At 45.1% G+C, this 17,500-nt stretch overlaps 1 protein-coding gene across 1 annotated transcript in view; it reads right to left on the reverse strand.

The window, feature by feature from the left end:
* mpped1 (metallophosphoesterase domain containing 1) overlaps positions 1-17,500 on the reverse strand; it is a 62,541-nt gene that overhangs the window by 39,596 nt on the left and 5,445 nt on the right. Inside the window, exon 3 of the mRNA XM_034526510.1 lies at positions 1,598-1,823. Coding sequence (XP_034382401.1) covers positions 1,598-1,823 — 226 coding nt within the window. The remainder of the gene's footprint in view (positions 1-1,597; positions 1,824-17,500) is intronic.

Below are 17,500 nucleotides of genomic sequence, written 5' to 3' on the forward strand. Positions count from 1 at the left end.
GCCAGACAGTGCAGAGGGGGGAGACACACGGATCCTCCAGCTGGAGCCCCTCTGTGCTGCGGGAATACACCCTGCGGCTCACACACACACACACACACACACACACACACACACACACACACACACACACACACACACACACACACACACACACACACAGACAGACAGACAGACAGACAGACACACAGACCGGCATGCAGTCCAAGGCAAGTGAGAGCACACACTGGTACACACACTCACAAACCCACAGCACACACTGACACATTCTTACAGAAACACACACAGACACACACTCACACACATACACACACACACACACACACACACACACACACACACACACACACACACACACACACTCACCTCATGTCCCTATTACACCAGCCAGGGCCAGCCGGTGAATCTGAATAAAATCATCTCTCCCTTAATCTCCCTCCATGCCTTCCTCCCTCTGTCTGTCTGTCTTTTGTCTCTTTCTCTCCATCCATCACTGCCTCTTCCTTCTTTCCTACATCTCTCCTTTGTCCGCTCCCTCCCTCCCTCCCTCCCTTCTTCTTGTGCACTTCTATCTTCCTCTCGGCCCACCCGAGGCAACTCTCTGCAGTGGCTTGAGCAATAAACTCAGGGGACCCTGCTATCACAGCAAACCAATTACCCAGACCTGGGGGCACACACACACACACAAAAAACACACACACACACACACAAAACACACACACACACACACACACAAACACACACACACTCAAACATTGCCATCGGGAGCCTGTCACCATAATACACACACACACACTCACACACACTCACACACACACACACACACACACAGAGGATCATGGACCACCACCTAACCACACACACACTCATACTCGTACACACACACACACACACACACACACACACCTGTCAACATGGAGTTGCAGTAGAATAAAAGAAAGCAAGTCGAAGCTAAATACAGAAGTCAATAAATGATTCAGTTTCAAGATGGAAAGATGCACAGATGAAGTTGAATTGAGGGCGGTAGGAGAACGATGTCACGATACCAAGTCATGGCCGGATGGACCTGCTAAGGGGCCCAGGGCCAAGAGAGGGCTGCTGGGCCCCCCCAACCCCACCACTCTCTAATGTATACAGTGTTTCTCCTGTGCCTCACACATGCTATATGCCATCTTAAAAACAAGTGAATTTACCTATATGCAAAATATGAACGTAAATCTGAAATAATAATTAGATTGAAAATGAAACCGTGTAACCCAAAATGTAATTGAGAATACGGTTTCATATGGGAACGTAATTTTTAGGGGAAAGGGTTGCCCTAAAAAGCACCAAGCTCAATACAGCAGTGAGTGATGGAAAGTACACATGTGGTTATAGTTTTCTACGCATGGGATGATTAGGATATGCCATTATCTTATTGCCTAGGTTCAAAGATGATCTGTCTGTACGGCACACTCGAGCATACTCGTATTTAAGCAGAATCTCTCCAGATTTTTCGGATTCGTCAACAAAGGCCACCAAAACGTTTCATTGACTTTTCCCCCGAGAGGAGACACGATCTCAGAGAAATGAAGGTCTGAGGAGTTCGCTGGCTACTCACCAGGGGGAGCCGTAGATCTTGAATCCCCGCACGGTGACATCGGAGTCCTGCAGGTAGATGCAGTTGGTGAGCAGCGACTGGACGTTCTCGTAATTCTCCGGCTTCAACTTGGAGGCAGAGGGGAAGTAGTAGAAGTCCTGCTTGATCAGGTCAGCCATAAACTCCTGGTCAAAGGTCAACTCGTGGTTGCCGGCGATAACGATCTTGATGTCGTAGGGTAGGGTACCTGGCGGGGGGAGGAGATGGGGAAGAAGAGAGGTGAATAAAGGAAAAGGAAGTAGAACCAATGGGTAAGTGAGTGGAAAAAGAAATGGAGAAAAGGGAAGATGGGATTCATTGGAGAGTGACGAGGAGAATGGGAAGAGGAGGCACAATGTTATAAAGGACATCACATTCTGGTAACAAAGCGAGAACATTAGAGGGTGGGAGAAGGGGTATCGAGGAAAAGACAAGAGGGGAAGAAGAGGAGAGGTGATAATTAGGAAGAAGGGGGTGGAAGCTAAAGTTAGAGAGAAAAAGCTCTTGGACTGTATAAAAGAATATGATGTAGTCATGGTGACATCACCCACTGATTTGCAAACTACGGTTTTGAAGCCTGAAGTCTGGCATTTTGCCCGTCGCCATCTTGTTTTTTTGGCCATTGTCATCTTGGAGCTCTGTACAACCGTAAGTTGAACACAACATTTGTAGACGACCAAAAATGTTACAACTGACTTTCATGAACTGTAATCACACTGTGAAGGAGTCAACGTTCAGAGATGGAAACACGGCCTGTCAATCACCTTGTAGCCCCGCCAAAAAGCATCCTCTGCTTTATGGTCTGTTTGACTCTAAATTACCATAATTTACTAAATGAACATCATGCTGAAAAGACTTGAAACTAGAGATTGAGACCATAAACTCATGTTTACAATGTTTACTGAGGGAATACACCAAGAGAGTCAAGTAGAGTCATTTATATAGACTTCTATACAACCAGAGGAGTCGTCCCCTGGTGGTCAGGAGAGAGAATGCAGCTTTAACACATGAAGCATAGACTTCTATACAACAAGAGGAGTCGCCCCCTGGTGGTCAGGAGAGAGAATGCAGCTTTAACACATGAAGCACAGACTTCTATACAACAAGAGGAGTCGCCCCCTGGTGGTCAGGGGAGAGAATGCAGCTTTAACACATGAAGCATAGACTTCTATACAACCAGAGGAGTCGCCCCCTGGTGCTCAGGAGAGAGAATGCAGCTTTAACACATGAAGCATAGACTTCTATACAACCAGAGGAGTCGCCCCCTGGTGGTCAGGAGAGAGAATGCAGCTTTAACACATGAAGCATAGACTTCTTTACAACCAGAGGAGTCGCCCCCTGGTGGTCAGGAGAGAGAATGCAGCTTTAACACATGAAGCATAGACTTCTATACAACCAGAGGAGTCGCCCCCTGGTGGTCAGGAGAGAGAATGCAGCTTTAACACATGAAGCATAGACTTCTATACAACCAGAGGAGTCGCCCCCTGGTGCTCAGGAGAGAGAATGCAGCTTTAACACATGAAGCATAGACTTCTATACAACCAGAGGAGTCGCCCCCTGGTGCTCAGGAGAGAGAATGCAGCTTTAAAGCATTTACTTTTCAGGGAGCTTGCCAGAGTTAGAGGTGAAAATAGAAAATGGAAGGAGGCATCGGGACATGTAAGGGGGATTCCGAATGACAGGAGATGTATGGGGTTTGGCGGGGGGGGGGGGGGGGGGGGGGGGCTGGGGAGAGAGAGAGAAAGGAAACGAAGGGAAGAGGGTTGGCAGACGAAGTGGAGAGCTACAAGAAGAATATGGAAAACTGAGGACGATATGAAACCCATCCCAGGCGGCTTGGCTTTCGCATGCGACTTGGCTTTCTCATTGTCTTCCCCTCGATTTCTAGCAAATCTGTACATCTGTCTTAGCTTCCCTCCATCAGTCAAGGGCTCAACCCAGTGCACTGCTGTCTTCTGTTTATGGAAGCATAGCTGAGTGCATCCGTCAGGGAGTCTTTATCTGGAGGACTGAGGACGAGGGGAAAGCACAAAGAGTGATCATTGTGAAGTTCACGACGCAGAATAGGAAACATTTACGCCGCATCTTTCCTCCCTTTCGTTTTCATCGTCCTCCTATAATCAAACACCAACTCCTTTATATCCCCCTCCCCCATCCCTCCCCCACATCCTCCTCCCCTGTCTCAATGGCTTTAATTGGCCATTCAAAGCCTGGCACAGCGGGGCGCGCGATCGATTCGTGCCCATCAAACCCAGCGGCGGCCGGCCCTTCACACATCTACATGATATTTTCAAAGCCGGGCTGAGGAAACAGAGGGCCAACACTGACACACATCTGGAGCTCTGCTTCGTCAGGTGGAGAGGCTGACGGAGAGTTCTAGCACACTTCTTGCCTGTGAAGCACATCGCTTTATGTGTCTGTGAGTGGCTTTCCCTTCTTTTGCATGCATCTGTGCATGAGCGTGTCACGCTGGTGAAAAGGAGTAATTAAACTGAGCTTTAGAAGAGGCTGACAGCCCAGCGACGGCTCTGTCATAACAGCCAATCACAGCCCGGTGACAGAGAGACAGAGAGAGGGAGGGGGGTGGGGGGGATAGAGGAAGGAGAGAGCAACAGAAATAGTTTAGGAAGCCCAAAAACCCTTGAGTGCGAAGGAGGAATAATAACAAGATAAAAGCAGCTGTCAAAGAGTGCCCGTCTCTTGCAGTTTGGGCTGGGGCCGCCCCCCTCGCCCCCCCAACACAGCTCCCATTTGTTTGGCAGGAGGGCTCGTGTTTAGTCGTCAAGCAGACACCAAAAGAGTCTCTAAATGAGGGGCTGCACCTCGGACACGCGCCACCGCACAATCAAACCATGTTTTCCACCGCTTTTCATCAGTCTTTGAACACATTCTGAAGTAACGTTTCGCTCAATTGTCGGCGGATAAACCACGGTCGGAGGACTTCTTCACTCAAATAAGAAATGGATCGAATCCCTATTGGAGCTCGCAGGACAACTGAGCGCATGTATTATGAAAAATGACTTGACTTGACTTGACTTGCATAAACCCCAACACGTTTGCTGAATGGTTCTGTGGGTCCTGAAGTTCAATACTTTTACCTCCCTCTATTTTCTTTATACACATTGAGGAATATAGGAAAGGAATTAAAGAAATAGTCACGCAAACATTACACTTTTGAAAAAGTGCTCAGGAAGATTTGATCGCTGGACCGGCCCTGCCTGCCTCGTGTTTTAGGGACAAACTCAGACTGCAGTCATGTTCTCCTTACACTCTTGGTACACTCTCTTGACACTCTTGGTACACTCTCTTGACACTCTTGGTACACTCTCTTGACACTCTTGGTACACTCTCTTGACACTCTTGGTACACTCTCTTGACACTCTCGTTACACTCTTGTTACACTCTCTTGACACTCTTGTTACACTCTCTTGACACTCTTGTTACACTCTCGTTACACTCTTGTTACACACTCTTGACACTCTCGTTACACTCTTGTTACACTCTTGTTACACTCTCGTTACACTCTTGTTACACTCTTGACACTTTTGTTACACTCTCTTGACACTCTTGTTACACTCTCTTGACACTCTTGACACTCTTGTTACACTCTCTTGACACTCTTGTTACACTCTCTTGACACTCTTGACACTCTTGTTACACTCTCGTTACACTCTTGTTACACACTCTTGACACTCTCGTTACACTCTTGTTACACTCTTGACACTTTTGTTACACTCTCTTGACACTCTTGTTACACTCTCTTGACACTCTTGACACTCTTGTTACACTCTCTTGACACTCTTGTTACACTCTCTTGACACTCTTGACACTCTTGTTACACTCTCTTGACACTCTTGGTACACTCTCTTGACACTCTCGTTACACTCTTGGTACACTCTCTTGGCACTCTTGTTACACTCTCTTGACACTCTTGTTACACTCTCTTGACACTCTCGTTACACTCTTGTTACACTCTCTTGACACTCTTGTTACACTCTTGACACTCTTGTTACACTCTCTTGACACTCTTGTTACACTCTTGTTACACTCTCGTTACACTCTTGTTACACACTCTTGACACTCTCGTTACACTCTTGTTACACTCTTGTTACACTCTTGACACTTTTGTTACACTCTCTTGACACTCTTGTTACACTCTCTTGACACTCTTGACACTCTTGTTACACTCTCTTGACACTCTTGTTACACTCTCTTGACACTCTTGTTACACTCTCTTGACACTCTTGACACTCTTGTTACACTCTCTTGACACTCTTGTTACACTCTTGACTTAGACCGTTATACTACAGGGGTAGATTCGCATGATCTGTTCAACTGAGGATGTCGGGGATTCATGAGGTGAGGAGAGGATTTAGGCAACATAATATTCTTCATTATTTTAGAAAGCTGGTGATTTGGGAAAATTCAACACAATATCAAAATGTACAAATATTAATTTAGGTAAACTTTAAACAACGGCAAATTATCATTTGTGGCTAACAACAATATGTCTTTGTGCCTTGTATGTCGGATGTCTGCTGTCGTAAATCTAACAAGAATCAAAACAGGAAACAAGCAGTCTTTACTGGAAGAACAAAGCTGTGGAAAACTATTAACTATATAAATAATTCAAGTTAATTATATTTCTATAGCACCAAATCACAACAGACTCTATCTCAAGACATGTTTCATACACTCTTTGCATCAACAAGTCTTAATCTATTTTAATAGATTATTGAATTTAAAAAACAGGACTTTCACACAATGTTCGTGTCATAAAATCATGAAGTCCTCCTGCATACCTAAAGGAAAAATATATTTATATTTTTTAAATAGCAACATTGTGTGAGTCTTTCCTTTGCTATATGGTTATTGATATATTGAATGTATATTTGAATCAGGCTCTATTTTTCCCTTCTCTACCGTGATCGGGAGCTAGACAGCTTTCAAGTCACCCATCATCCATTGATGATATTCACGATTATCTCGATAATAGGAAACAACTTATTGTGAGTGTGTTTTGCCACAATCTGTGATACAATCCTCTATAGTCCCATCGCTCTTGACCAAGCTGCAGTATCTAGTGGGGAGTGAGAATGAGTCGTTAAAATATTAACATGCATTCATCACACAGGAGTCAGGCTGTTGGTTTCCAGGGTCTTTGCCTACAGCGTGCATAACTCTTGTTTAATTGCATCTCAAACCGCCTAAAAAAATAAAAAATGCTACACATTTCCGACGGCACGTATTTTCTCTACAACCTTAATGACGACTGTGATAGTTTCTTGGAGGAAAAAACAAAGCTTTCCAGGAGAGGAGCACAGCATCTACCTCGAGACTCATTTAGCTTGTTGTTTCCGTCTTTGAAGAGCGGAGCAGCTTGAGTGTGAAGTGAAAACCGGACAGACCTGAGACTGAATATGAAAAATAAATGAGATGAGGTCAAGAAGAAGCCTTTAGTCCTCTGTCTTAAACCTTAAAAAAACATTTGTTTTCTACTCCGTGTGGGGTCAGGGATCTCATCTCAGGGGGTGGCGCATTTAAATCCGACAGTACAACCTCGTCTACTTCCATCTGCACATGAATGAAAAGAAAAGATTCAACCGGCAACCTTCGAAAGCCGCCACGGTGACGCTCAAAGACAGACAAGCTGAGAAAAGAACGAAAGCTGCTTTGGATGAGATCATCAGCTAAATGCCTAAAAAACATCAGAGAGGAAGGAAGGGGAACGGACGTGTCTGAGGCAGACGGACAGCGAGGCAACGCCATGGCGCTCACAACATCTTTCTACGAATATACGCTTTCTGTGTGAAATAAATCACGGGGAGAAATATAAAACTCCAGCAGCCGGACACAAATACCCCAACCATGCTCCTACACGCAAACACACAAATTAAATTTCAATTTCATGAAGGAATTTTTAAAGTTTACCCCATTAAAAAAAAACAAGAAACTGCAAAATGACAAAGTGTGAAGACCAACCAGAGCTGTGATTCTGACTAACAGCAGCCAGTGTGTGTGTGTGTGTTGGTTTATTGTAGGAATTCAACTGCAGTCAATATGAGAATAATAACAATACAAAAAAGAAAGAAAGAAATTCATCAATACAGTCTCTAATTGTGCGTGTCGACAAAGGAAAAATCAATCCCAGAAAGACAATTTCTGCATCAAATAAGAATGTGTTACAAAAGACGAAGGGAAGAGGATGTGGGCGGAAGTGAGCGGTGTGTGTGTGTGTGTGTGTGTTGGGGGGGGGGGCATCTAAACATTTGGGCCCCGACATTCCCCCACAACACGTGGGCCACTCTTTGTCGCCCCGCCGTCTTTTGTCTTTGAATTCAAAAGGCTGCTTTTTAAGCAACAAACAGTTTTAATTTGTCTGCGAGGGAATCGGCGGCGGCGCGGGGAGGATGGCCACCTTGTGTTCCGCCGCATCAAGAAGATAACAAAAGAGGAAGGGGAAAAAAGAACACACACAAAGTGAGCGCGAGGGGGGGTTGAAAACATAGGACTATAGCGCAGACTGGAAGTGAGGCTGTGTTCAGGAGCGGAAGCAGCTGGACTTCAGTCTCTCCTTCTGCCCCTCCATCCTCTCATTCCTCTCGGGTTCAGTTTCAATCCCTCCTCATCAGCATCTTTGCTCTCTGGTCGAGTGTGTGTGTGTCTCCAGTTGTGCGTCCCAGATCTGCTGTCTGGCTGCGTGTCGACAGAAAACACCTCCGTCCTCCCACGCCCGCAGGTACGTGACCCCGAGGGTCTATGCAGAAGCATATTGTTTGTGTATTTTGAGTCGTAATTGTGTATGTGTGTGTGTGTGTGTGTGTGTGTGTGTGTGTGTGTGTGTGTGCGTGTGGAGTTCCACCCCCGCCACAGGAAATCTTCCGGAGTTCGGCCACATTGTTCCGAGGCTGCGATGGGGTGGTCTGCACTTTGAAGAGGAAAATCCCTGCTCTGCCCGAAGCTCCGGCATGTATAGGGGGATTACTGCCCATTGTGTGTTCATGTGCGTCTGCCTGTGCTCTTGTATGTGTGTTTGTGTACATGCAGGGGGAAACAAGCCAGAGATGTCCTGCCTGCCAAGACAAAGTTAATTCCTAAGTGTGTGTGTCTGCATAGATACCAAAGACTAGTAGCCAAAACGTCCTGCAACATAACACCAAAGTGTGTGTGTGTGTGTGTGTGTGTGTGTGTGTGTGTGTGTGTGTGTGTGTGTGTGCGTGTGTGTGTGTGTGTGTGTGCGTTTGTGGAAAGTCAATGAGTGTGTGTGGGCAGTTGCGGAAAACCGGGGGCCAAATATATCCTGCCAACCCAAAATGATGAGATGAATACCAGTGTGTGTGTGTCAGTATGAGTGAATGCATGTGTACCAAAACCTTCTCCCCTCTTGATCTCTTGAAAGGGTGGAGCCAAGTATAGCCGAACCCTGAATAAGACATACACTACACATACATAGTGTCACATTTCACCCCAAGGTAAAAATAATCCAACAGTCAACTTTGACTTACCAGCATTTAAGACACTCATTTTGAATGTCATCAGCCCAATAAAGGATCTTCATCAGTTGTTATTACCACCATTATAATGCCTCAGAAAACTGCACATTGTGAAAGGCTCGCAGACACAAACAAGAGTGTCCTGGGTGAAAGTCCTGTGTTTATTGGACCTGAACATCCACCCTGACCTCCCTAAGGGGACATTGTTGCTCTTTATACTACACATGTCAATAAGAAGTGGATGTCGTCATCGTCACATCACCTATTGGTTTGTGGATGTTTTGAAGCCTTGAAGCCATCTTGTTTCCGTTGGCAAGTGAATGAAAGTGGCCATAGCTGGACTCCTGAGGAGTGACGCTGTGGTAAAGATGCCGTATACGGTTCTAGTAGCAACCTGTCAATCAAAAGGTAGCCCCGCCCTTAAGCATAATTCCTTTATGGTCCACTAAATGGAACATCATTTACTAAATGAACATCACGCTGTATTGAAGAAGACTTGAAACTAGAGATTGAGACCAAAAACTAATGTTTACAATGTTTACTGAGGGAATAAATCAAGAGAAGTAGAGTCATTTATATAGACTTCTATACAACCAGAGGAGTCGCCCCCTGGTGGTCAGTAGAGAGAATGCAGCTTTAACACATGAAGCATAGACTTCTATACAACCAGAGGAGTCGCCCCCTGGTGGTCAGGAGAGAGAATGCAGCTTTAACACATGAAGCATAGACTTCTATACAACCAGAGGAGTCGTCCCCTGCTGGTCAGTAGAGAGAATGCAGCTTTAACACATGAAGCATAGACTTCTATACAACCAGAGGAGTCGCCCCCTGGTGGTCAGGAGAGAGAATGCAGCTTTAACACATGAAGCATAGACTTCTATACAACCAGAGGAGTCGTCCCCTGCTGGTCAGTAGAGAGAATGCAGCTTTAACACATGAAGCATAGACTTCTATACAACCAGAGGAGTCGCCCCCTGGTGGTCAGGAGAGAGAATGCAGCTTTAACACATGAAGCATAGACTTCTATACAACCAGAGGAGTCGTCCCCTGCTGGTCAGTAGAGAGAATGCAGCTTTAACACATGAAGCATAGACTTCTATACAACCAGAGGAGTCGCCCCCTGGTGGTCAGGAGAGAGAATGCAGCTTTAACACATGAAGCATAGACTTCTATACAACCAGAGGAGTCGCCCCCTGGTGGTCAGTAGAGAGAATGCAGCTTTAACACATGAAGCATAGACTTCTATACAACCAGAGGAGTCACCCCCTGGTGGTCAGGAGAGAGAATGCAGCTTTAACACATGAAGCATAGACTTCTATACAACCAGAGGAGTCGATAATCTGAATAAACTGCTTACTTGTTTACAACCGGTCTGATCGGTTTGTGGCCTTGTAGGATGGCAAGAACTCTTTAATACCACAACTTTGTGTCCGGGTTTAATTTATTGAGATCACATATTCCTGCGCGCTTTTGTGCGCATACACCCAAAGGCTTCTGTACATCTTCTTTATGTATAGAACACAGTGGGATTACAGCCAAACAGTGCCGCTTTAGCCGGCCTTCATCTGTGCGTGCATGAACACAAATGCAATAATTCAAAGGGGGGGGGGGGGGGGGGGGGGGGCTTCAAAAGCAACAGCTCTGATGTTCAAAGACAGACAAGCTAAAGACTCAGCTCGGATCAGTTCTAATTCCTCCCACAGCAATGTGTGTGTGTGTGTGTGTGTAATATTTCAGATGGAGAGGAAAAGAGAGAGGTGAGTAAGGGATAGACATGCAACAAGGTACAGATGGAGGACGGAAGGGAGAGAAGCAGCAAGGCTTCCGCCTTGTCACCTCGGCTTAAACTTAATACTCACCCGTTTCGTTTAACTCACCGCCCACACACACACACACACACACACACACACACACACACACACACACACACACACACACACACACACACACACACACACACACACAATCACACAAGCAGACACAAAACAAAGACAGCCAGCAATTATGAGACGGTGTACACAAACACCACCTCCTGAGCCTCGCATCCAAAACACACATTTTATCAGAGTACAGCAGCACCTCCTAACGCTTCACAATGTCCTCGCCCAAACATAATGCGCCGCACACAAACACACAACACACACACACATACACACACAGACCGAGAAGAAGTGACAAAGACGGATCATCAAGCGGCCTCGTAGGTGGTCTCCCTCCTCTCTCTCTCTCTCTCTCTCTCTCTCTCTCTCTACACTCCATCTCTGTCTCTTTCATCATGTCTGCTCCACTTCCACGTTCAGCGTGACGGCGTCGCCTCCAGGATAAGGCGGTTTGAAGATTAAGCTGCAATTTTTTCGGGAATGAGCGACGTGGGCCCCTGATGAATGCTGATGATTTCGATGGCTGGCCACTCGCCATCTGTCCCGTGTCTGTTATGAAACTGGATCTCTACTGACTCAGTTTTATTTCTTGCTGTCCCATGAAGGGTGTAGACACTCAAATGCCTCTGATATATTTGTGTAAGATGTATTACATTATCCACCGAATGAGGTCACAGAGCTGCCACCATGTCGCCCACATCTGAAGCGGACATGCCTCCTGTGCTGTAATACCACTTGCACCTCGGGAGGCGCTGTGTTGTCCAGTCTGTCTTCAGTACAACAAGAGAGGACGAGGAGGTAGAGCTGCCCACAGGGCGTGTCGATCACGTTGAAGGTACAGTTTTGAAAAACAGGGCGGACGGTTGCTCCGGGAAACGAACCTTCAGTTAGCGGTTAGCTGTAGCAACTAGCATTCAGCCAGAGCAAAACCCGGCTCAGGTGCCTGGTCCCCAGGGGGGGGCCTCACCGTAGCCTTCTGTTGCTGCCGTACACAGGTGAGACCCAGTTCAGCCCCAGTTCATGCGAGTTGCTGCAGCTAACCGCTAACTGTAGGTCCGTCTCCAGAGCAACCCGCTCTCCTCCCGGGGAAGCAGCCTCGTGGAGAGCAGGAGCTCTCAGAGGGTCCTCAGAAGACTTTTTCCTCTGTACATGATGACAATGTTACTTTGACTAAATGTGGGAGGCGGCGGTCAAGTGTTCACAACTCAATCAAATCCAACTGAAACGAGCCCTGGCTGTTTGCACTGCCATAACCGTGTGACACCTGTGACTAATCACAACTGCTATTGCTCCTTGTTGTGTTTGATGATCAGTACACACCACTTCCCTCCGCTCCGTGTTCAACAGCTTGGCCTCCGTTTGTTTGCTATCAGCTTCTGCTTGAAATGGCTAATGCAAATTCAGCAACAGTTTGCGTACAGCATGCACCGACGCTGACCCAGAAAACTAATCTGAGACAGAGAGAAATTTAAGAGAAAGACTTCCATCATTTCACAAGTGATATCCACAGAGGCTTTTCTGAACTTAGAGGAAATGAAAGGAAATAAGTTTTTTGAAAGAAAAAGTGGGGATGTTTCTGAGACCGTTTTCACATCCGTCGCTTTTCGTGCACACACACACGCACACACACACACACGCACAAGGATCGCAGTCTTTCATGTGTGCAAAAAGAAGACACAAAAGCAGTGAGGGACAGATGGGAAGCAGTTTGCTTAAATTTACAGTCACTTGAAATGCTGTCGAGTTTGCTCAATGTTAAAACCCATAAAGGAGTGTCAAACCTCCTCGTTATGCTCTCCTCCAGCAGCTCGCACTGCTGGGTAAACACAGGAGAGGGGGAAGAATGAAGGAAAATAAGGGCTTGGGGGAAGAAGGAGAATCAAGGGAAGGAGGAAAGTTGCGAGAGAAGAAATGAGGGAAACAGGGAAGGAAGAGAGGGAGCGAGGGAGGAGAGAAGGAGAGCGTGCTAGAAAAAGACAGCAGTGATGAAAGTTTAATGCCCTCGCTGTTACCAAGCTAAAGGGAGCACGCTGGGAGGAGAGCGAGGGAAGTTGAGGTGAAGATGATGTCCGAAAGGGAGGTGGGGGGAGGGTAACATCAGAGAGAGGATGAAGACGGAGGGCCAATAATCACACACACACACACACACACACACACACATGGCTGCAGAGGTAGTTGCGGAGCGGGGGAGAAACACTCTCCCTCTCCCGGGAGAAGAAGAAAAAACACACACTCGCATTCAAAGTGCCTACACGGCAATCGCATCATGGTCGTCACTTATCTATTATTCAGCAGTTGAGGGGAAAAGAGTAGAGCAGGCGCTAAATAAAGAGTTGTAGCAGAGATGCTAAAGGCTGCAGCCCAGAGAGAGAGAGAGAGAGAGAGAGAGAGAGAGAGAGAGGCCTGTGGTGGTTTTACTGGGGGGGGGGCACTGACACTTAATATCAATACCAAAACTGAAATGATTACTTTGGTTCCAACCATAGATGTATGTAAGAAGTGGACGTAGTCATTGTGATGTCACCCATTGGTTTGTGACGGCTATATTGAAACCTCGAGTTTGGAGATTTCAGCGTCGCCATCTTGGATTACAGACAAGAGACATCGTATACGTCTCTGGTTGTGGCAGAGGACCTGTCAATCACGGCAAGCCCGCCCTAAATGTACCATCATTTACTAAATTAACATGAATTTGAGTTAAAAACACTCAAATAAACTACCATTATCAACCGAATGAAAAACTCCATAAAACCTTCTTGAGCAGCAGCAAGCAGAAGAAAACTAAACACTAGCAGCAGACACATGGAGCGACCAGCTGATACACAGAGTGACGCACAGAGCTGCTCATGGGCTCCAAGAATTAGAGTGAATGTTTAATAATAATAATCCATATAGTGCTTTTCAAGATACGACACTTTACATTATACACCGTGGACACAGCTACGGGGAGCAATGCAGGGTTAAGTGTCTTGCTCAAGGACACATCGACTAGGGCGGGGATTGAACTGCCAACCTCTTGATTGAAAGACGGGCATGCTAACCACTGACCCATAGTCGCCCGAATGTTTGACTTTACGTTCATAAGTTGGCCAGAACTGAAGTAATTGCTGATGTTGCTCAGTGTGTGCTGGGTGAGTTACTTTTTAAACATGTTTGACAAATGTTCAAGATTAGTTTTAGTTTGTTGTGGCCAACAATGCAGTTTTAATATCTCAACAGTTATGATCTCGGGGGCAGTTTCAACACTGTATCTAAATGATCTCAAGCATATTTTGGTGTTAGCCATTAGTTGTGACTTATCAGCCCACATATGCATTGATTCCAGTGAAGTATATCTGTCTCAGAGATTCATAAACCAAATGATCAAAACATCCATAGAAACTTCTCAAACTTTTCCTTTGTTGAGTACCGACACGTGTGTGTCGCTCTGAACACGTTTTCTATGAACATTGAAAAACATTTTGACACATTGTGTGTCAAGACTTTGGCCACCAGTGTAGCTGTACATTGTAAATCCAAGCATGACAACCGTGACACCTGGAGTCAAGTTCACGAGAGAGGAATATTCCCTTAATATTTCATACATCTTGTGGATGGAAATTAGCCTCAAAGACAGAAATAAATAGTGTAAATAGACAGTTTGTTGTACATCGACCTGTGTTTTCCTCGTGTGAGTCAGTATTTGCTGTGTGTGTGTGTGATGCTGCTCAAGCAGAGTACAAAGTCTTTAAGAATTAAAGCTGCTCGTCTCTTGACCTCGAGTCAACTGAGATCCATATTTAAACAACACTCACTGCAGTGTATTCCTGCTCCGCTCCGCCATGTCCATCACTGGGCATGAATAAAGACGCCACTCAAGTCTACGGCGAGCGGGCAGCTCAGTGTGTGTGTGTGTGTGTGTGTGTGTGTGTGTAATATGTCAGATGGAGAAGAAAAGAGAGGTGAGTAAGTTGTGCAACAAGGTACAGATGGAAGGGAGAGAAGCAGGGAGGCTCCCACCTTCTCACCTCGGCTTAAACTTAACACTCGCCCGTTTCGTTTAATTCACTGCCCACACACACTGTGTGTGTGTGTGTGTGTGTGTGTGCTCACAGTCATGATCAAAGAGGCCATTATTGGAGACAATTGGACTGAAGTGCTGCTGCTCGCGAGCCCGAGGTCCGCCCCTCGCTCTCAATAACCCTTGTCTTTCTCTCCCCTTGCTCTGTCTCCATCTCTCTCCTCTCACCTGTCCTGGGTGATCAGCCTCCATCCCCAACAACCCACCTCTGGCATCTGCACAAACGGAGGCTTTTCAACACCGCTTACAGTCGTCCTTTTTATCCATCACAGCCCCTCAGGCTGTACAATGTGCTTGTGTAATTTACATCTTTAACACACACACACACATTCCTATATTACCAACAGTGGACCATAATTCTACAAGTGTGGACCTCTGTTTCTAGTGCATTTGAAAATACAATAAAGTAGACTAGAGCATTGATTTAAGGCTTTTTCTCATAATATTACTGCAAACTTCCTTTTAATTTTGAGAAATTACCAAAAGGGGACTTGACCTCCATATTCACACGGGCTTATGAAGACAGAACAAACGATTATGAAGAACACAACGACCAATAGAAACATAAACTTACAAAAATAAGGACCATGCAGTTGGATGGCCAGTTTTAGCACATTATCTACAAATAATGTATACTTACATAAACATTGTTGTGCAATACAGTTTTTAATTGTAGGATGCTCCAGGAACCATTAGCTTTGTAAATTATAAAAATCCCCTTCGCAGACTCTTGAATTCCTGCTTGACTCATGTAATTTCTCACAGCCATTGGAAGTCTGCATTCATGTTTGTTAGATTATGATTGCATGCTAATACAGTTACAAATCTGCACTGCATTACAAGACAATGGACCTCAAACAAAATAAAATAAAGCAGACTGGCTGTTCAATGTGTTTACACAACTTAAAGGGCCACTTAAATAAACTTTTGTTAGTTTATATGTACCTTCTCCTTGTCAAACTATCATTATAATTATAATATTAATTATAATATCGGTATAGACACAGAGAAAATTAAGTCGACCAAAAAGTCAATCGGTTTACAGAATGAGGCTCCACCTATTGTAGAGCATTAGGTTGTAAGTGTATGCTTATGATATATGATATTTTGACACTGTACGCAAATTGATAAAATCAATGAATTCCTGGAAAAATACATACAAATATTTAAAACACATGCACTAGACGTAGTGTCACGTAGCATGATATAGGTCATTAAATGCCATTTAAATGCTACTTTATTTCAGAGCAGGGAGAGTTCTCATAATCCTAAACAAACCTTGAGTCATAAATCTTATTGAACTCCTTATGGTTTTATACATTTTGTTCCCAGGTGTCATACTTTTCATACAGGTGACATCCCAGGTTTCTCTTCCAAAGAGCAGCTGATTTATTGCACATTTGGAATAACAAGACTGTGTTGCATTGCACGCAAGTATTATACAAATAAAGTGGAATTGATTTGTATAAGCCCTCTGAGGCAAATTTGTAATTTGTGATATTGGGCTGTACAAAATGAACTGAATTGAATTGAAAACTGAATTATATCATGTGACCTAAAAAAGGGTGCAGATCCTGTAGATTTATTTAGCTGGTTTGTCACATGCGACTGAAATAACGGTTACTCTCAATCAATTACTAACATTAATAATTAAGGCCCTGATCATAATCAAAATACAATTGTCCATCACAGTTTTGCAGAGCGATATTTATTTAGCTTGAAGATATTTGATTTAAAACTGAATAAAACAAAGAAAAGCAGCAAGTCCTCACAAGTCCAAAGATGATACGATCTTGTTAAATGACGGAAACAATTACCTGTTTACCACTTAAATACAATGTTTTCAAAATCTTACTAAATAAGTAAAGTGAAACATATAGAAACACAGAAATACAGTGACTGACAGCTGGACCTGCATGGATCACCATGACAACAGAGGGCAGAAGTTTGGCATCAGTCTCCAGGACTGTGAGCCATGAGTTTACCCAAGTAAGGCAGCCCTCCTCTGGGGAGAAGTCTTCCTCCTCCTCATCCTCATCCTCCTCCTCCTCTCTAGTCCTTGTAAACCTCTTCCTCTGCCTCCTTCCCTCCCATCCCCTCATTTTCCAACTTCCTTTTTATTTCCTCCTCTGCATGAATTTCCTCTCCTGCCTCCTCCCTTCCTCTCTTCTCCTCGCCGCTCCGTACCTGACAAAGCCTTGAGCGGCTGCCAGCGGCCCCCGGGAGCCGACTGACTTCCTGCTAAAAATAAAGAATAGCAGAGAGCCGCCACCGAGGGCTGAAATTGGGGAGAGGTTTGGAGAATAGAGAGAGAGAGAAAGAGGTAATAGAGATGGGAGAATGAGTTTGGAGGAAGCTAGGCGGAGAGAAAAGGAGAGAAAGAGGTGAAACAAACAAACTGAAGGAGATGCGCTACAAAGTAAAAGAAGAGGTGAAGAAAAGATTGAGGACA

This window comes from Cyclopterus lumpus, chromosome 23 (genome assembly GCF_009769545.1).
Source record: "Cyclopterus lumpus isolate fCycLum1 chromosome 23, fCycLum1.pri, whole genome shotgun sequence".
NCBI lineage: Eukaryota > Metazoa > Chordata > Actinopteri > Perciformes > Cyclopteridae > Cyclopterus > Cyclopterus lumpus.